The following is a 22,500-nucleotide window of genomic DNA, read 5'->3' on the forward strand; positions in this document are numbered from 1 at the left end:
GGGAAAAGGTCTTTACCCCAGATGTTCGAGGTAATCAGTTTCCTTAGTTCGTGTCTTATGATAGCTGAGGCCAAAATGAACTCTCTGCAGGCTCTTCTCGCTCTGAGGAAAGCATATAAGTCTTTCACAAGGGTACCCATGTGGGACTTAGCCAGGAAAATTAACATTTCTGGGGCGTTCTGTAGACCTGCACTCATTTCCAGGCAGTTCTGATGAGAAAGGGAGGCCGCAAGTCTCTCCTTCGTCTCCTGTTCCCTCCTCAGAAGATGGTCTGGCAATGTCGGAAGGTTCTCATTGAACTGCTGGCCTGATATCTGTGGATCCAACTTAGAGGATTAGGTGGACATCCTTCCACTTCTCCTCGCAGGTAGGCAGCGCTAGAGAGAATGGTTGCCTTTCTCTAGGGTTGGGCAGGGTTTGCCCTCGTCGACTGCCTTGACGGCAAAGTCTAGTGCTTTCTCCAGAAAGCGGAAAGATGGAGGAAGGAGCAAGAAAGGTGGGATGTCTCTTGCTCAGTGCTGAGACTTTGGAGTTGGCGTACCCAGCTCCTTTCAAGGTTTTCAGGAGGGTGGCTTGCGTCTTGTCATGCTCGAAGACAATGACCTCTTTGGGTACCGTTTCCTCATGGGCTGCATGTTCATCCCGCAGTCTCACGTAACATTCTGGGTAAGCTGAAAAGTTAGGCCAGAACTCAAGATCTTCAATCAGTTTGGTCCCCAACTTCTCCGAGACAAATAGTTTCCCATTCATCATGGGCATATGCTCCGCATACCTCCAGGGGTTGGTTTCGGAGCGGTGAGGGAGATTCAACACTTAAAGGGGCTTCTTAGTGGAGCCCTTGGTAGATCCGGGGCGGTCCGCCCTCTCCTGCACCAGTATCTACTGCTGCCTGAGTGATTCTCTCATCATCTCTTGTTCCTTTTAGAACAACTCCTTCATCCGTTGAATCGAAGTGAGGATCTCTTCGTTCTTGTCAGCATGTGCAACTGGTTGTGGAGTTGTGATTGACGAAGCTGACGGCATAGGTTGGTATGCTCTCACGGCGAACTGAAGGTCTTTGGATGCTGTTGAATCTGATCCTTCTTCCTCCGCTTGTGGATGTTCCATGTCTTCTTCAGGGCCTTGTAGTAGGTTCTTCTCAGTGTCAATGGACACTTTGACGTCCTTTCTTGGTGGATGTCCATGACTTCCAGTGCCTTATCTATGTCCGCGTCGATCTTCAGTTGTATGAAGGGAGACTGGACCTGTTATTGGGGCACCACCACATTTGGTAGAGCCTTGGGGAACAGTAGGCACTTTAGGGAGTCGTTGGGTAAGTACGGTCCCTGAGAGTTCTTTTGGAATCTACTTACCCATATGTGAAGGGTCTCCCTTGCTGTATTCCTAGTCTCTATGTTGACTGAGGGAGCTTCTCCAAAGCCGTTGGCCAGCAGGGTCGAGCAGGTGGGGCAACCCTTCGGGTCTCAATACTTGAGGACTCCCGACACGATGTAGCAGAAGGCATGAGTCCTGCACTTCGTCTGGCCACAAAAGTCTTTGCTTTTGTGGTTGCAGGATAAGGCTGCACACTTCTCCATTGACTCCTCCTGTAAAGGAAATGGGGCTCAATGAGTATTCAATTTTTTTATATCAGTCATATAAAAGCATAAAATTTTTATTAACAATAGTAATTACTATTGTTTATGGTAGCTTAGGATAGTAAGCTTGAAAGGAAGTAGAAAAGACTCATATCTGTGTTTCCTCTCCCAGGCCATTGCTGAGACCTTCGTCAGTAATAATATTTAGTTTCCCTGATAGGGAGAATAAAAGGTAGGAGAAAACTCTAGGAACTAGAGTTAGAGTTAGTAAGTGTCTATACTAACATTATCTACCTGTATTATATATTAACACTGATCGGTGATTTTTTAGGGTCCTGATGATCGAAATAAACCATCTGGGTGTTGAGGGAGTACTCAGCCTCAACACAAAATCGTGGTCCAAACAATTGACTGCGACAGGAAACAGAGTATGTTAGAAAATGTGTGTACTACAGTATAGTTGTATACTGTAGTTTAGCCGGCGGCACTGCCAGGGTTAGGTTAGTACCTGGCAGCACCAACTGATAGAGAGAAAAAGCATTGAGGAAGGAGAGTTTCCTATTGTCATGGTTAACATAACAATTGGAAGTGTAGGGGGACTATCAGGCCGCCAACTGTCCCCTTGCTAGAATTAGAGTTCCAATGGAAGGGGTAAAAATCTGTCTAATTCTTGCTTCCACCCATCCAAAATAGGTCTGCCTCCGGCTATGCCAGCGGCTGCAACAATTGTGGATGAGAGCCCAAGAGAAGGCTGAGGACTTCCCAAAGAATGTTAGGTTCCCACCGGCAGCCGTCAGGAGCAGTCTCAATCTTCCCCCCAATAATATTCACTTCCTGTGAAGGAAGGAATTAAGGAGGAAGGTGGCTGAGTTGGCTGAACTAACTGCTACCGGCAGGGTACCAACCGGTAATGCAGTCAACCTAGTAAGCCGCGATGACTGTCAGAATACCGGTGAAAGAGTATTGTGACGGCTATGACGTCACTAAAGGACAGAAGGGGAAGGGTAAAGGGTCTTGTAGTTCAAGAAATGAGAGGTGGCGGCAGGTATGCCGCCTACCTTCAACAGTGAACTGAGGAAGCATGGCTTCCTGTGCTGATGACGTCGTCGGCGGCAGAGGAAACAGTGTTCCTTTGCTGGCGACATCGTCGGCGGCAAGACAAGGGCACCCTGAGCTTGTCACTATCTAAATCAAAGCCGGAGCTCGATGGCGATGAAGAAGACAGTGGTTGCTGCCTGTAGCGGCGGCGGCACCCAAGGAGGGAGGAAGGGTTTAGCCTCTTTTCTCTGAGAGAAAATTTATATCATGCCTTATCCATAGATAATAGAGAATGTAAGTTCTCATCCAAATCAATAAGGAACGATAGGGTGAGGCTAAACATGGGGAATTACTTTACTAACGTATATATGAGCGAGAGTAGTCTCGCTCTTGAAGGATCCCCGGCCAAGGTAGTTGGTACCGCCGGGGCTCCCGCTGCATATGATCAGTAAAGCCACATAATAGGAAGAGGAATAATATTCATGTATGCAAGATCACCACCTTTATAATTTGCCTAAATAGCTAACATTATAGCTTAATACCGGGAATTGTCACCCTACTGACTCACTAAAATGTAATAGTAACGGGCGACTGCAGTCGTAAAATGGCTGCCTCCGGTCTGGGCAATGCTCACTTAAACACACTTGAATTATAAAATTTAACTGTGAAAAGGGAGACTAAAATTATACACAGGAAAGAATTATTACTCAACTTTCCAAAGAATGAAAATGCTGGAGATTGCATGATGAATATTCCAATAACTAGTAACAAAACACCGGGTTAACACGGGAGCACAACTCGCTAAGAGAGCTACAAGAAAAGGAATGGCGTCGTAGTAGTAATGGGGAAGGAGGTCCACCGGGTACCTAGATCAGCATCCCCTTCTTTCGCCACTCTTCCCCCTCTCATCAAAGAGTTAAATCTATTCAGGGTGAAGATTGCTATGTGTCGTTCCTAAAAATATGTCCCTTGATATTATGCGATATCCTTAATTGAATACTCGCGCCAGGAGTTAGAATCCTGGAGACCTTCGGTTTATTTCTCTGGGAGTATCAATGTAGCAAATGTCCCTTAGAAGGCTGCCTAAAGGAACCCTTCCATCAGGACGACATGGCCTGAGTCCAAAAAATCCTTTATACTTGTCCTAATACTTGCAACATAATATGGAACACTATATTAAAATAAAATTACTGTAGATATATACTTTAATTTCTAGCCAAATACATTAACCATACATTTTTCCTACTTGCTATCTTGTGTTTTATGCATTTCTGACCATGATTATTGGGTTTTTGGACCCCCTTATATAAAGACAACTATGGGCGACCCCAGTGGGAAACCAGGGTTTTTTGGGTGGGGAAATGTCATGAAAGAGTGATTTGCAGCAATAATAATGGTCAGCAATGCAAAATTAAAAATATATGGTTCGTGTAAGTGGCTGAAAACAGGACAAAACGTGATTATTTATCACTTTTGAGATTTGTAAAAGGGTACAGAACCTAACAAACTCACCTAATCTAACCTAGTAGTTCCCAGGTCACAACCCCATGCCGGGGGGCAAGCCCCGGACCCCCTTCCCAGGCCATAGCCCGTAGCAGGGGGGAGAGCTCCCCGGACCCACCTTCCCAGGTCACAAACCCTCCCAAATCTCATTCGCTACCAGGTCACAAACTAAGAGTAAATCACAAATAAATCCTTTTATCATGATAAAGTAAATCACAAATAAATCCTTACATTATGCAAAAGTAAATTTAAAATAATTCCTTACCTTATGATTGACAATTTTTTTTCTGTCTTGGCAATCTTTACAGAAGCTTTGCTGTAGAAATGTGCTGGTCTTCCCGAAAAATTAAGTCAGACCTTTGAGTCATTAATTCGCAGTTATTTATTAATTTCACATAAGTAACAATAGCTTTACACTGAACGGAGAGCATTTCCATCATAATCAATTGCCGACATATATTAAATTACACTATTTTGAAATATATTAATGTACTTCCCTTAAGTTCCCCCTTGGAGACGTCTTTATATGATGGTGATTGAGTTGAAACTGAAGGAGAAGATGAAAAGAAATGGATGTTGTAGAACAACATCTGGGAACTTAGGAAGAAGTACTTGTAAGCTGGCAATTGGTTTAAAAAAAACCACCTGACAAATACGTCATTGTAAATGTACAGAAATCTCCCCAAACATGGGAGTAAACGCATAGGCAATAAGTCCCTTTCAGTTTCTCAGATGTAAACAATGGACACATAATGAGAGATATGCTTCACACTTTAATAGACCGATACGTGACGTATTATGCCCCAGCCCCTATTGAATATATAGAGAAATATACCAAACTAGCCAACACTCGTCCATTTCTTATAGCGAATTCCAGTTTCGCAAGAAATTAAAGTATCATATATTTACCAAAGTTACACTTGTAAACAACTATCAAGTGAGTACTTAGCTGGATTTCTACCTTGTAATACGATCCAGGCTTCAACGGGTAATTGGTGTTTTGTCAGGGAGTTTCTACGATACCACCAATCAGTAACACAGTTAATTACTAACTCCCGTTTTTCTTAACGAACGGAACATACATCAACAAAGAACACAAACAGACCACTTACTCGTTCGGGTTTCAAACTATTATTACAAGACGCTAAACTAGCAATTTAAACAAATTAATACAATTATCCTAAACTTACAGATTCAAAATCATAATGGGGTTACATTTTATCTAATCTTGTAAATCACGATACACACACATAAAATAATATAATATATATATATATATATATATATATATATATATATATATATATATATATATATATATATATATATATATATGTGTGTGTGTGTGTGTATATATATGTATATGTTTATATATATATATATATATATATATATATATATATATATATATATATATATATATATATATATATATATATATATATATATATATATATATATATATATATATATATATCACCCCTATGGCAGTGGACCACCCTGATATATATATATATATATATATATATATATATATATATATATATATATATATATATATATATATATATATATATATATATGATAACTGCTCAATACACCAATATGTGTCACGAAATTGTTGAGGTGAAAGAGAAACTTACGGAATACGAACAAGAGAATGTGACCAAGACCACATATGCAAGTAAGCTGAAGTAAAAAAAAATACTTTGGTCAGAAAATCTACGGAAGAAAATGTGAAGGCTTCAGAGATCAAGAAAACAATCATGAAGAAGATAACAACAGATGTTGAACAGGTCAAAACCTCTTAACAAGGCAAATTTGGTCGTTAATTTTGTGGATAAAGTTGGGTTAGAAAAGGCTAAAAATGACTTAGAAGAGGCCAAGAAAGTCATTAAGGCAGAAGTGGATAAAAAAGGATCTACTTAAACCGAAGATCAAGGTCTGCAATACTGATGAAAATGAAGATGATATAATTACTAGTATAAAGGAGAAGAATGAATGGTAGAATATGTGTGAAAACGGAGACGACTTTAAATTGATCAGGAAGTTTAAATCAAGACATAGCGGTAAATCACATGTCATTATTAAGTGAAGTCCAACTATCAGGAAAGCTTTCCGTAAAAAGGACGATAGAGTATATACCACTTATGGAGGATGCTGTAAAATTTATGATTCCTACAATGTATTTCAGTGTTCTAAATGCCAGGAAATTGGTCATACTGCCGATAGTTGTAGTAAGACTCAGGTATGTGCCAAGTGTAGCCAGGAACACCGAACCAGGGATTATAGTGTTAATAGGTTAAAGTGTCATAACTGCTCAATGAGGAATTACAACGATACGAATCATAAGACATATGATGAAAACTGTAAAGTATACAAGGATGAACTTACCACGATAAAAAATAGAACCGATCATGGAGTCTAGTCCATTTGTTAAGTGTAGTCTGATAAATATTGAATCGGTGGGGAATAAAACCATAAAGATTAGAAATCTTATTAATGAAATGGATTTAGATTTATGTTTATTAACTGAGACTTGGTTGCAGGGAATTATTAGTGATAACTCAAAGATTCAGGAGATGACGCCGTGTACTCATGATTTCTATCATGAATGAAATAGTATTTGAAGCGTTTGAATATATCTATTTAAAACTGACAAGAAACAGTAAGGTATTGAATATAATATCATTGTATAAACCACCAGGGACTAATATGAAGAAATTCATTGAAGAATTTAGTGTTCTTGTGGGTGTGGTGGACGATATTAGAAATACATTAATTGGTGGAGACTTTAATTGTTGGGTAGATGATGAAAATTATAATAAGGCTAAAGAACTCAAGGAAGTATTTGAGATGTTTGATTTAATAAACAGTGTTTTGGTATCAATGTCAGTAGGTGGTCATACACTCGACTTGGTCATATGTGGGAAAGATTCTGACCTAATAAGAAACCTTGAAGTTGAACCAGAGTTTGAGATCTCAAAAACACATAACCTCATCACTTTTGATGTTAAAATAAATTGCATCAGAGTATTGAAGAAATGGATCACATATAGGGAACGGGAAAATTTTGATGCTGAGTATTAAAGGCAAAAAGACATAGACGTAAGATGGAAGGTAGAAGGAGAAGAGTTAAATCCTCACAAGCCAGAAATCTATATAATAAGGCCAGAAATGACTACTTTACTTTTACTTTTAGGGGTTTATTTCTCACCCTCCATCAGACACTGAGTCTGTTCAGGCGGGCCTTGATGTGTGAAAATAATTTCTTTCCAGTTTATATTCTGCTCTGTATCTTTTCAGTTATTCGCTAGCATTTGTATTCAGGCTTAATAGTTTTCTGATCACTATTATAACACTTTCCAAAGAGATAAGTCTTCAGGTTTTTCTTGAAAGCTTCCACAATTTTTCTATTCTTGACATCAAGTGGAAAGTCGTTGAAGAGTCTCGGTGCAGCATAACAAAAAGTTCTTCCTCCTATTGCGTGATTCACACTAATTTCGAATAGTCTATATGAGTCATCAGCATGTCTAATTCTTACAGCAGCGCTAGTAGCTTGAGGGTAGGGGACCAAGCAACACGAAGATATTTAGGCTTATCACTTGTAAGTGCCTTGTGAGTCAACAAACAAATCTTAAATTCAATTCTAGCCTTAACAGGTAACCAATGTAGATCGATCAGTGCAGGAGTTATTCTCTTCCGAAATTTATTGCCTTTTATCAGTCTAGCCGGCCAGTTTTGCACATTTTGAAGCTTTCTTAGTAGTGTTTTGGGCAATTTATAGTACAGAGAATTGCAATAATCAAGCCTTGATATTACGTGACTCATCACTGAAATTTTTGTACTGCCCTCTGCTAAAACTCTACCGTCGCGTTTGTTGGAAGTCATGGACGTTGCGGTCAAAGTGATCAACTTCATTCGTGCGAAGGCCAAAAATCATCGGCTCTTCCAACTTCTGGCCAACGAAATGGGAGCGCAACATGTGGGACTTCTGTTTTACACCAAAGTTTGTTGGCTATCGAGGGGGAAATGCCTCTCTCGGTTGTATGAACTCCGGTTGGAGACAGAAATTTTCCTGCGAGAGAACGAAAACAACCTCCATGTCCACTTCGACAATGAAGAGTTCGTCATGATGCTCGCCTACCTGGCCGATATATTCGGCCGACTCAACGAAATGAACCAGTCTTTGCAAGGCCATGATGTGACAGTCAGTGACGTTCAAGACAAGCTTGCCGGACTGTCTGCTCGAATGGGAGTCTGGCAGGCACGAATCGAGGCCGGATCCACAGCCTCGTTTCCTTTCTTGGACGAGCATCTGCAGACGCAGAGGATTGAACTTCCCATCGGCATCAAAGATTGCATCATTGGACATCTCGACATTCTCTCCGCTGCGTTCAAATCTTATTTCGACGATGCTCCATTGGATGTTCCATGGCACAGAGACCCATTTAACACCGAAATTGAACCTACTGAAGACGAAGCAGAGGAGCTCGCAGAGTTGAAGGTCTCAAAAGCAATGAAGCTGGCCTTCAGTAACAGAGAAGACCTCTCCAGCTTCTGGTTGTCTGTTCAGGATGCATATCCACTACTCAGCAAGAAGGCATCCGAAATGCACGTTCAATTCGCCACAATATACCTTTGCGAATCTGGATTTTCTGACCTGGCGACCATTAAAACGAAGTCCAGAAACCGTCTTGATGTTGGGAACAATATTCGCCTTGCTGTGTCCAAGACAGAGCCGGACATAAGAGGCCTCGTCACACGAGCCCAACAGCAAGTGTCTCATTGATTATATTGTTCAGCAAAAATTTTTAATTTGATTTATAATTTTAGTGACTGAATAAACAACATAAAACAAAATCTGCATTTTTTTTATTGAAGGGCAGGGGGCCACGAGTGTTAGCCATTCGGTGAGGGGGGCCATGGGCTATCAAAGGTTGAGAAACGCTGCTCTAAGGTGTATCGGTACTGAAGATCAAGCTTTTCAATACTACTTGTTTGACAGAAACTTCTGTGTACAAATGGGAAAGTCTTATCATGTGAACCATTAAACAGAAGGGTACCTCAGGGGAGGTATCTACGCTATTGGTTTATCGAAAATACTACAAAGTCGTGGAGTGAGCTTCAAGCTATTTGCAGATGAGACACAATTTTACTTCATGAATGATATAGACGACACTACTGAAATTCTAAACCAAATTCTTGCCAGTGTTAGTTAATGGATGACAATGAAACAACTAAAATTAAATGAAAATAAAACTGAGTTTATGGTGGTTAGAAAGAAATAAAGCTTAAGAAACTTGAATGATATTCAAAGAAACATAAATAACTCTAACCCGTTATCTATAGTAAAGTTCTCGATTTAGAATTATCTCTTGACTGTAACTCGTCTTTCAATGCCCAAATAAATGATGTAGTAAGAACTGCTGGCTATTATCTTAGAAACATTGCTTTTATAAAGAAGTGCCTGGATGAACAATCTGTAAAGAAACTTGTGATAAACTGTGTTATTACTAGGATTGACTAATGTAACTACAGCCATCCACTACAATTTACCAAAAGTGCAACCTGAGAAATTGCTAAGCATAATAAACAGAGGAGAAAGACTGATAAAAGGTGTCCCACCCCGAGAAAGGATCACTCCTACATTATAGTTGATTCACACTGGCTGCCTATTCAAGTAAGAATTGAGTTTGAAACATGTACAGTATGCAGCAAAACTGGTGATACTTTTTTTTTTCTTTATTGCTTCGGACAAGCGTTGTTCTGGTATTACATCTTATATTTAACTTTTTAAACATGTGTATGTATGAGACAACGTTGGTCACTTGTTATGAATTTTTTTAACATTGAATGATGTTAGTTCGTTAAAAAAGAACAGATCATGCTATAATAATACTTCAGAACAAAGATTAAATATGTTATTGTAGCACGAATCCCTTTGTCAACGTGACTTCGCGAGAGTCAGTGAGACTAGTCTTCGAGCTGTCCGTCTGGATAGAAGTATTCTAACTGGGTAAGAGGGCGTCTATATGGAGAACAGCTTAAGCAGAGTGCTATAGTCTAATGATAACAATTTATGCCTTTGTGATATGATTTCAAAGTTATTACTTATTTTTTGCTTATGTCGTTTTGTGTATAAAACTAAAATTAATTAGGATTGTGATTTCAAAACGCTATAAATTATTACAAGATAATAGATTATACTACAGTCAACGCTACTTACATGATTCTAGTCTCCCAATGATAGAACAGTGTGCCCGAGTGTACCCTCAAGCAAGAGAACTCTAATCCTAGGCAGTGGAAGGCCATGGTACAGAGGCTGTGGCACTACCCAAGCCGAGAGAACAATGGTTTGATTTTGTAGTGTCCTTCTCCTAGAAGAGTTGCTTATCATAGCAAGAGACTCTTTACCCTTACCCAGAAGAAAGTAGCCACTGAACAATTACATTGCAGTAGTTAACCCCTTGAGCAAAGAAGAATAGTTTCTTAATCTGAGTGTTGTCAGGTGTATGAGGACAGACTATTCGGTGTATGTGTAGGTAAAGACCAAATGAGACGCAACCAGAGAGAGGGATCCAATGAATTACTGTCGGATAAGTCAAAAGGACCGAATAACGCTCTAGTTTTAGTATCTCAACAGGTGGCTGATGCTCTGGCCAACATACTACCTAATTATCTTAGTTTTACTTATATTAATTTTCAGTCTTACATTTCTGCTCTCTCTATTCAAATTTTGTATCATGTTTTACAATTCCTCCCATGATTCACTAAACACAACTATGTCATCTGCGAATCTCAAGTTATCAAGGTATTCCCTGTTGATATTAATTCCTACATTTTCCCAATCTAAATTTTTAAAAGCTACCTCTAGGCATGATGTGAATAATTTAGGAGAGATGGTGTCTCCCTGTTTAACTCCTTTCTCAATCATCTTTGTGTAGCATTAGGATTATTGTGCTTCCTGTCCTGTATACATAACTTCAAGTGTTTTATCATGAAATTCATCTATTCCTTGTCATTGAATGGCATTCATTACTGTTGGGGTTTTGACAGAATCAAAAGCTTTCTCAAGTTTTATAAATGCCATATCTTGTGGTATGTCATACTTTATTGATTTTTCCATTAGCTGGTTAATTACATACATATGGTCAGTTGTTGAATACCCACATCTAAAGTCTTCCTGCTCTCTTGGTTGATTAAATTGTAGCTGTGTTCCTATTCGGCCTAATATGATCTTAGTAAATATTTTGTATATTATGGAGAGTAAACTTATTTGGCTGTAATTTTCCAGGTCTTTTGTGTCTCTCTTTTTGTGAATTAGTATAATGATAAGTTTTTTCCAAGCTGTAGGTATTGAACATTCTTGCAGACATTTTGTGTAAAGTTCAACGAGAATTTTACTATGATATCTCCGCCATCTATTATTAAATCAACTATTTGACCATCTTCTCCGGCTGCTCTGCCCCTTTTCATAGCTTTTGAATCCTTATTTAACTCTCCTATTGTTACGTCTGGTACCGGTTCAGGTGTTTCATTGTTTTTATTGGCAGTTATTTCTTATATTACTATTGTATAGCATTGTATAAAAAATTCTCTGCAATTTTTAATACTCCATGTGTATTTTTGGTAATATTTCCACTTTCATTCTTTAAAGGAAACATCTGTTGGCGTCTTGTTCAAAGTTTTCTTTTCATTAATTTCATGCTTCTTCCATTGTTTAGTTTCCTCCATTTTGGTCTGATTATGTTTACGAATGTCTTGGATCTTTAATTTGTTTATTGTTTTTGGTAGTTCTGCTAATTCTATTTCATCTCTTTATTAGATTTTTGGTCTTTACTGATACTCTTCCTTAATCTTTTTTACGAACTTTTCCACCCATCTCTTGTGCTGGTTCCAATACCAAATTTGTTAAATTACTGTTTGTTTCTTCATTACTTGCTTCCATTTAATCATGTAGGTGAGAATATCTATTTTGTGTTGCAAAACTAAACTCGTCAGATTTTTCTCTAATTACAGGAGTGATTATTATCTTTCTTCGTCATCATCTCCTCCTACGCCTAATGACGCAAAGGGCCTCGGTTAGATTTCGCCAGTCGTCTCTATCTTGAGCTTTTAATTCAGTACTTCTCCATTTATCATCTCCTACTTTAAGCTTCATTGCCCATCCATGTAGGCCTGGGCCTTCCAACTGTTCTAGTGCCTTGTGGAGCCCAGCTGAACGTTTGGTGAACTAATCACTCTAGGGGAGTGCGAAGAGCATGGCTAAACCATCTCCATCTACCCTTCATCATGATCTCATCCACACATGGCTCTCGAGTAATCTCTTTTATAGTTTCATTTCTAATCCTGTCCTGCCATTTAACTCCCAATATCCTTCTGAGGGCTTTGTTCTCAAATCTACTAAATCTGTCGGAGATTGTTTCATTGTCATACCATGACTCATGTCCATACAGTAACACCGATCTCACTAAACTGATATATAGTCTGATCTTTATATGTAATTTCAGGCGATTTAATTTCCAAATTTTACATAACCTAGCTATTGTTTGATTTGCTTTTTTCAATCCTAAACTAAACTCTAATTCTAAGACCCCGTATTGGAGATCATAGTCTCTAAATACTTAAATGATTCTACATCATTAATCCTTTCTCCTTCCAATGATATTTCATCTTCCATTGCATACTCCGTTCTCATCATCTCTTTCTTTCTTCTATTTATCTTCAGCCCAACCTTGTGTAATATTTCATACATTCTGGTAAGCAAGTATTGCAAATCCAGTGGTGTTCTGCTAACACGGACAGTATCATCAACATACTCTAGGTCTGCTAAATTCCTATCACCAATCCAGTCCAATCCTTCTCCCCCATCTCTGACTGTTCTACGCATTACAAAATCCTTGAGGAGGATAAACAACATAGGTGACAACACATTCCCTTGGAATACTCTGCTGTTCACTGGAAATTTATTGGATAAGACTCCATTAACATTAACTTTACACTTGCTATGCTCATGAACAAATTTACATAATTAAGAGGCATTCCATGAAAACGCAGGACTCTCCACAAAATTGGACGGTGCACACTATCAAAGGCTTTTTCATAGTCCACAAATACCATCAAAAGGGGATTTCTATACGCATTGCTGTACAACATGCCTCAAAATAAAAATTTGGTCAGTGCAACTTCTACCTTTTCTAAATCCTGCTTGTTCATCTCTCAGTTTTTCATCAATCTTTCTCTCCAGTCTCTATAGGATGAGCATACTAAATATTTTCATAACAACTGACGTAAGTGTTATGCCTCTGTAATTATTGCAATCATCTTTCTTAAGAATAATTTTTCTCTTTCTTTCTAAGGAAGGAACATTTTCTTCTCACCATTCTAAGGTCGCTTGACTTTGAGTTGTTTAACACTGTTACATCTTTGTTGATGGAAAATTAGATACTGTAGGCTCTGCTGAGTAATTTTTTGGACTACTGTAAACCCTTCATTCTGAGTCACTTGTAAGTAACATGAGTGATACCTGAACATTATTACTTGTACAAAAGATAAGCTTAAATGCTATCAGTATTTACAATATTGAAGTATGCATGTGAGGATGTCTGGTACTGTTATTGACCAATAAACATTTAATCACTATGAATCTATCTGACCTGGAGTAATGAGGTACTGGTGGATTTGAGTTGCCACTAGGTGGCGCGCGCCTTCTTCATTTCAGCCCATATCACAGCTGTCAGGAATGTTATATCTTCCTGATCCTTGAAGAATCGCACAAAACGAATGTAACTAACAAGGAAAACACAACCAGGCATCAGATTTTTTCTTCTGTTTTTTATCTCGAAATAAAAAACAAAACAAGGAACTCGATTACCAAATGTTAATTTATACAAATGCTTACCATGGATACATAGCTAAAATGTATCAAATAATTGACATTGCTATAAAAGTTTATAAATATTTACGTAGTTGATGTAATATACAAACTGATAGAACATTTAACTTAGCATTTCTCACAAGACAAGAAAGAGTTCCAACATGCTGTGTTTAGTTACAAGGGGAAAGTTTTGGAAATGATTCCCATGAAGGTCCAAATAAATTGAAGCTCAAAGTAATGCCATGTGAAACTCTGGCACTGGCTCCTGCTTGACATCAAATTGAAGACTGAAATGACAAAGCTGAAAACTATATTGAAATGTTAATGTCTCGCACCACTTTAATACAACAACAACGTTTTGGCGGCTGATGGATAAAACGTAAAACTTTCAAAGTAGTCCTTGGTCATAATAGGTGGAAAACCCGATGACGTCACAAAAAATGCTGTGTAGTTTTATATTTATAAACTTCTAGTCAACCAAGCAGACTACATGCATATCTCAGTCTATGCCATGTGTCAAAAATATGTAAACTCATGTAAACAAACGGTAAAATAATGCTTTTGCTTCACGTTGCGATGTAAAATGTCTACTTACCGTTTCACAAAGTCTTTCTTCTTCCTTACTTGAGGGTACGCTCGGACATGCTATCCTATCTTGTTTCTCTTCCGCTTGTGTTTTATTTTTTTATAGCATATATATGAAACATCCAGTTAAATATTGTTGCTGTTCTTGAAATATTTTATTTTGCTTGTTCATTACTCCTCTTGTAGTTTATTTATTTCCTTGTTTTCCTTCCTCACTGGGCTAATTTTCCTTGTTGGAGCCCTTAGGCCTATAGCATCAAACTTTTCCAACAAGGGCTTTAGCTTAGCTTGTAATAATAATAATAATGATAATAATAATAATAATAATAAATTAATATTTTCACTGAGAATAAAATCTATTTCATTTTTTGTTTCTCCATTTGGGCTTCTCTATGTCCCTTTTCATAAAGTGTTAATGATTTTAAAATCGTTTCTCTCAGAAAATTATACAAGCCTGTCTCATCTGTCATTCCTTGTGCCTACCTCAAATTTACCTACTGCTGATTCTCCTCTCTTCTTTTGACATGCTTTAGCATTGAAATCACCCAAAACAAATGTAAATTGAATCTAAAGTTTTTCATAGATATCGCCAGATCTTCATAAAAAGTTTCTATTTCTTCCTCTGTATGGGATGTTGTTGGAGCATTAGTTTGAAGATCTTAAGTTTATAGCCTACTTCTTATTTAGTTTGACAATAAATCTTGCAATTCTTTCATTAGTACTAAAATTCTATGCTACCTACAAGATTTGTATCAATAAGAAACACCACTCCATTTTCTTTTTTACTTTCACATCCTCTGAAGCAAAATATATGGCTCTTTCAACTCTATATAAGATTCAGAAGTTCAAATTTCACCCAATACTATTATATCCCAATTAATTCCTTTCAGTTCTTCTAGTAACACAGCAATGTCTTCTTCCCTAGACAGGGTTCCGACATTGTATATTGCAAGCTTCAGTTTCCAAAGGTGACCTGATCTAGACCAGCGATTTTTAGCACCCTCTGCAGTGGAACGTAACTGCCGTGGCGGCATTTGTTCCACTGCCACTAAGGACTGGGGCCCATGTCTGGCGTTTGGCTAGTTTTCATCTCCACGCTGGCCACTGCGGTTTGGTGATGGTTGAAGATTTAGGCCTGATCGCTAGCAGCAAATCAACCAAGTGTTTGAGGCCTAGACTAGTATAGCTTTGCTGATCATGGCGATGCGCAAACACTTTCACCTCGTTAAGGTATCCCCAGTTAGATAGGGTCACACACACACACACACACACACACACACACATATATATATATATATATATATATATATATATATATATATATATATATATATATATATATATATATATATATATATATATATATATATATATATATATATAAAGTTGCAATAATGTAACTTCTTTTCCAAAGATCAAGTGAGATGTAATTTGATATTTCCGAGAACGTCTAACTCTAACCCATCATTATAGATGCTATGAATTGTGTGAAAAGCGTTGAGTCGTTGCTCAACTGTAACTAAACTAACCTACTTTAGAGAGCCAGCAGAACAAACAACATCTCAAAAACTGTCCTTTCTTGTCTTCATTGATTACTTTAATGGTCTTGTAGAACGGCTCATGGTCAATCCCAACACCATTTCTTCGTTACGGTCAACTGTTGAACGGCCCAAACTGTGTTCTCTACTGCGCAGGCTAGCCATGCGGTTATTGATGACGTCACACCGCCCCGTGGTCTGATTTACCAGCCTTTGTTTTCCGGTATTTACTATTTTACAGTTTGCTTACAAGGAAGCTGATGTTCAATATTTCAATCTTTCTTCCATTTCTACGTTAAATAGTTGTGTTAGTATATGTTGGATGTCGAACCATAAATTTTAAAGACCGTTATCAAATTATTTAAGGACAAATCACAAATAATTTTGAGCGTGTTTCCACCTAATGATTTGATGAAGGCAGCATTGCCTAAAAATGTAGTTATGACTAAGATTCAGATACTCTTTGTGCTCTAAAAATTATACTATCATTTAGATAGAACTAGCGAGTTTTCCTGTAATGTTTATATTTAACGACCTAGGTCCTACCAACGGTAGTCTATGGAAATCTCTAAGCATAATTGTGCATAATTCGATGATTGAAAATCCAGCATCACCGATCGCGTTGTTTGTGTCTTTGCTGATGCTCCACATCTCATGAGACTAATAAGAAACAATTTCTTTGATAATGGCTTTCAGCAAAGTGACGGTGATTTTGTCCACTGCTCTTCGCTAAGGGAACTTATAATGTAAAAGTGATCTGAAAATATCACATAAATTTGGAGAAACATATAAATGTCAGTGGTTTTCAGCGTATGAATGTAAAATTAGCTGTACAATTGATATTAGAAACAATTACGAAATCGCTTAAATATTTCTGTAGCAAAAGATTATTTTTAGATAAGCATTGGGAAGAAATAAGTCAATTTATCTCTGGAGTTCCGTACGATACAAAGATGTTCAGAAATTAATACGGGTTGATCTTACAAAATCAGGATGATTTCATCAATTGCAAGACACCGAGTAAAATCATTGAAGCTAATGGGAAATAATTGTCTTTATTCATTCCAAATAGGATTGGCAGTTTCTTGTGAATCTTTGCCAATATTGTTAAAAAGGAGAAAATTATATTTAATAAATCATTTTATTGACTTATAGAATGAATCAAGATGGACTTGAACATTTCCTTACCTTTTTGTGATAAATGGAAGTCTGCTATCAGCACCTAGCGTTAGATACAGTTAAATAGTATCTATTAGAGAAAGACAGTTACCTTATAAGGTCAAAATATAATACAGATCCCAATTGCAAAATAGATAACAGCTAGAACCTTTTATATTCTTGATAATAATTCTCTCTCTCTCTCTCTCTCTCTCTCTCTCTCTCTCTCTCTCTCTCTCTCTCTCTCTCTCTCTCTCTCTCTAGATAAAGATGAAAAATCGCTACAACGTGATCTAAGGCTATATGCGATGATATTTTGTCTGCCCGATGAATGCGACGGTGAAGGAAATGATGTTACAAAAGTATAGGGGAAGTTGATAATTGGACATATGGATGATGCAAAATAGAAAGGTCTAGACTGTTTCGCCGGTTCCATTGCCCTCAAGTTTCCCTAATGCACAAATCTGTATTAAAGGGGGACGATTCGTGGGCAGGTATAATTAGCTCAGCAAATAAGGAATTAGTGGAGGCATCAAAAGAATTTACTGATCCGATAAAGAATATTGAAAAAAAAAATAAAAGTTATCACAGAGTAGTAAAAAATAGCATTAGATATTCCTAATAAAATGGGATTACCACTTTTAGTCACTTATTTTGTTCGTTGACGAAATATTTTTAGAATAATAATATTAACTAAAAGAAATAACTTCTGCAAGGAAAATAACTATTAAAGTTAGAAGATTGTAAAATGTAATAATCATGATCACTTATTTCTATTATGTGTTTGTACAACTTTATTTTAATAGATATTTTTAAGATTTAGTTTTGAGTCATTAGTAAATGATTAGTTTAGAAATGTATCTAAATATGCATGCACATTGCTTAATTGTACATTTGGTGAAACAATATTTCCATAAAGGATTTGGATAATATTTGTTCTTTTCTGATATGCGACTTTTTAAACCATTTTCCTTAAAAACTTTCTCACAGGAAGTATTTTGTAACGAAATTTAGTCATCAAAATAGCTTATAATATTAATTTTTTTCTGAAATAGAAATGTTATTTTCAACGGGATAATGAAGAAAACTGAACTTTTGCAAAGCAAGCTAATGCTGAATGGTACTCTTTCGCGGGCCAATGGAGCTCTGTGACGTCACGAAACTTACCCCCACTTAACGTTTACCCCTCTAATCCCCGCTAACCCCCAATTTACCTGCGCGTGGGTAGACCTCGTATTCTATAGACCTTGCATAGGTCTATCCTTCATTGAATGTACTTTTAAAACCCGGAACGTTATTTTACCTATTGCACTTCCAGCACCAGTTACAAAGGCAGGTTTCTCATTAGTAAACGTTCACTATCAAATAATATCTATAAACAGATATACTTTGTTGTTTCCCTTTAGTTATCTTCTTATATTTGACAGCTTGGAATGCTCTCTTCCACCCTCCGCGAAGGGGCCTCCCGCCAAAAAAGAAGAAAAAAAAAATGGAAGAGGCTATTTAGCCGGTCCCGGTAAAATAGACAAACCTACTTTTAAGCTTATTTTGCCGGTCCCGGTAAAATAGACAAAATTGCTTTTAAGCTTATTTTGCCGGTAAATATTATAAATAATGACAATAAAACTAAAAAAAATACACACTTAAAACAAATTTATTTATATAATTTTAAAGACAATTTTGAATCTTGTTCACTACAAATTAAAAATTATTAAAACGATTATTTTAATCAATTATTAAAATAAATACAGCTGTCTTGGAATTTTTAGGCATAATAGTCTCTGCAAATCCAAAACTTTCCTTTCGGGAGCGTTCTTTTACCACTTAGGTGCACCCACTGAAGACAACAGTCACAGACCACAGAATCCATCTTGACTACAGAGCTCACACGTCCACCCTGCTGACAATCTTGAGTCTTCATAAACATGCTCCACAGCTTTCCAACCGTCTGAATAAAAATATCGGCGGATTTTATGGATTGAAACATTTTCATCCCGACATGCTGTTGGAATTGAAGAAGGGTTTTGTTCTACCGCATTTTCAGAGAGAACCTCTCCACACATGGCACGGATGGCATCTTTATCACTTACAAAGTAGCCAAGTACCTGTAGATCCCTGTCATTAGATGATTTTTTGATGAATGGAGTTGGCTTATCAAGTCTTGACTTTTTCTTTGGAAGTCCCAGAACATTACTGTTTGACCCTTTGGGTCTACCCCTTTTCTTGACTTTTGGAGGCAAAGTGACATTGTCCAATTTAGGATTAGCAGGTTATGGAACTGCACTGTTCTCAGTAAAAGTGGGTGGTTCTGTTTCACAGTTGGCTGCAGATAATTCTGTACCTGTAGGTATTAAGCCAGAATTCTGTATATCTGGCATTCAGTGATGCTGAAATTATGGTCAATTGGAATGTCAATCACTGGTAGATCCTGCTCAATAACTTCAACAACTGAAGCTTGTTTTCCTACTTCCCACATCTTTGATAAATCCTCTAGCACACACAATCTTTGCTCATAGTCTTGGCTATACTCATTTGCCTACAACATTGCCAGGAACCTATAAAACAATAAATTCATATTTGCTTCAAAGCATGTTTGTCTATTTTACCGGACCGGCAAAATAAGCTTAAAAGTAGGTTTGTCTATTTTGCCAAGTGCTATGCTATTTTAAAAACATTGCCTTTTATAGAGATTGTTTTGAAGTTTGTTTGTATGATAGAATTACTCAACAACTACTTTTCAATATATTTGCTATTAACTTGTTAGATAATTTCTTGCTTAGTACTTTTTTATAAATTTGCCTACAACATTGCAATGAACCTATAAAACAATAAAATATTCATATTTGTTTGAGACCGGCAAAATAAGCTTCAAAGCATGTTTGTCTATTTTACCGGACCGGCAAAATAAGCTTAAAAGTAGGTTTGTCTATTTTACCGGGACCGGTTAAATAGCCTATTCGAAAAAAAAAAATTGAAGAATAACGATATTATTCGATTTAAAAAGTTTGCGAGTCTAGACTGAAATGTATTTGTAATCACTTTACAATGGTAGCCGTTTTAAGCTTCTAAAATGGAGACAAGTGGACAGCAGAAAATAATAGGAAGTTAATATAAATCTATGAAATAGTAAAGTATTGCTTGAAAGTCTTATCTTGACAGCAACAAAAATCCACTATGACAGATTATTTATAATTGTTTGTTAATTTTCAAGGATTCATTAAGATTTTTTCATAATCGTCTATGATTAACAAATGGTATGTCAACACATTTTAAGAACATTTTAGCTATGGACAATTTATAACGTGATTAATTATTAAAAAGGAAGAGAAAATCGGTAAACTTCATGTTATGAGTGTTATACTTGATTTCTTATTGTGCTGTATTACTAATCCGACTGTGCGCAACAATATAGAGAACGAAGATGTAAACCAACAAATTTATAATATACACTATTCATCAAACTGCAGTTTTGTTTACTAGTAGCATGCTCACCTGACTGTGTCGAACGGTCCCTACAGGTGGTTTGTTCATATGCAGGATCAATTAGCCCTTGACTGAGCGTAACTATACCACCGCTATAATTCAGTCTTAGACACTGTTGTTATAGTGACATCTCATTGATTTTTTTCCCCCAAAAGATCTTACCTAAGTTTGTACCATCATGCATGCTTTTTAAAATGATAAAAAGTAATAGGGTTATTTTATTTAAATTATTGATAAGTCGTCGTTAGCAATCCTTTAGATTGTAATGAAGGTAATTGGACCATTTTCTTTCTTATAATTGTGGTCGCTCTTTGAACTTTGCAGTAAAAGTACACCTTAAAATTTAAGAGGATGATAAATTGGGGTGTAAATAATGATGGTTAACATATCGTTGGAGCCAGTAGACTTGCATGGGGCCCCTGAGCGAGCCTTCTAGCGCGACGATTCGAGGTCGAGGGGATGAGAAATTATCATTCCCTCGCTTGGCAGCGAGAAGAGTGTACGTGTATTTTGTGCCAGTCTTCAAATTCTCAAAATGACGGTTGAGTTTGCTCCATTCCCCTTTTAACTTATTGTTTAGACACATCGCTAACGAAAACAGTTATTTATCTGGAACACGATGGTTCCCTTTTAATTCTGCAAAATGTGAATACATGTTAATTATACTGTATAGGCTATTCAGATATTGGAACGGAATTAGCCTACGGTAATCGGGCTTAAGTGTTTTTTGGTATACAGTAGTGCTGATAAATTGAAAACAAATTGTAATTGGTATAATTCATTTAGCCAAGCGAGATAAAGCACGTAAAAGTTTCTCTTATAACTGAATTGAGATGAAGGTAATACAGCCTAGCAAGTTATGAACTAGGGATGTACTAAAGGTTGCTTTGTAAATGGTGGTTAAAGACGGTTACCTTGGGAATAAAATGACATAAGTAATATTTACCTTGGTTATAATAAACGGCTATTTTGACTGTGAAAACAGATAGCCCCAAATCACTTTTAAGAATGCTCTGCTGTACATTCAAATGGCATTAGCCTAGACCTAGGGTTTTTGAAGTGTGGTTATTGCATTTTCCTGGTTATTAGTGCGATATTGATACGGAATCTATTGCAACTTTCGTCATAAGGTGAGTTGACTGCACATTTTAATGTTTCAGTGTTATGATTACAACCATACCCTTGTATTTTTTCTTAGAATTGATAGTTTGTATGGAGCTCTGCCGAACTTCACTGTATGGCATGGCATTAATTTGGAGCTTTGCCGCGGTTAGATTTAAAATTGAAAAAAAGTAATATTGCAGTGCAATAATGTTCATTTTACAGATAATTTTGTTTTCTCAATAGCGATGGTTTGTATAGGAAATATCTAAACCTTACTTGGTTCAGAAACTGTTAGTGTCTATTTTTTTTTTTAAACTTTGACAATCTATTATTGTCGATTTTTTCTATTTATACATTTAAAGAAGGGCATATAGTCTCTTGAATTGCTACCGATCGATGATTTTAGCACATTTGCGTGGCCTATAGTTAGAGGAAAATTTAGGGCTTTAGAATGGTCTTAATTCTGTTTTCCAAAATTTTGTTATAATGTTAGGTAACCTCAAATGCGTAAAATAACTAATATCTCTTTTTAATGGGAGAATCCAGCCAAGGCATCGCTTACCACGGTGGAAGTCGTCATATTTTTTTTTCTTATCTTTTACGCGCTGAAAGTATGAATTCTTCATTTATAGTT

General features: G+C 37.0%; 2 protein-coding genes across 2 annotated transcripts in view; both read left to right on the plus strand.

Annotated features, from left to right (window-relative positions):
• Positions 1 to 8,088: 8,088 nt before the first annotated feature.
• Positions 8,089 to 8,910, plus strand: LOC137653940 (protein FAM200A-like). Its single transcript, XM_068387572.1, has one exon. The coding sequence runs from the start codon at positions 8,089 to 8,091 to the stop codon at positions 8,908 to 8,910; it is 822 nt and encodes a 273-aa protein (XP_068243673.1).
• Positions 8,911 to 21,237: 12,327 nt separating this feature from the next.
• LOC137654605 (probable G-protein coupled receptor CG31760) overlaps positions 21,238 to 22,500 on the plus strand; it is a 1,168,850-nt gene continuing 1,167,587 nt past the window's right edge. Inside the window, exon 1 of the mRNA XM_068388385.1 lies at positions 21,238 to 21,892. The gene's annotated coding sequence lies outside the window, so the exon portion shown is untranslated. The remainder of the gene's footprint in view (positions 21,893 to 22,500) is intronic.

This window comes from Palaemon carinicauda, chromosome 15 (assembly GCF_036898095.1).
Source record: "Palaemon carinicauda isolate YSFRI2023 chromosome 15, ASM3689809v2, whole genome shotgun sequence".
Taxonomy (NCBI): Eukaryota; Metazoa; Arthropoda; class Malacostraca; order Decapoda; family Palaemonidae; genus Palaemon; species Palaemon carinicauda.

What these genes read in the sequence shown, in the direction of transcription:
- LOC137653940 (XM_068387572.1), top strand. Translation starts at nt 8,089, where the DNA reads ATGGGAGCGCAACATGTGGGACTTCTGTTTTACACCAAAGTTTGTTGG.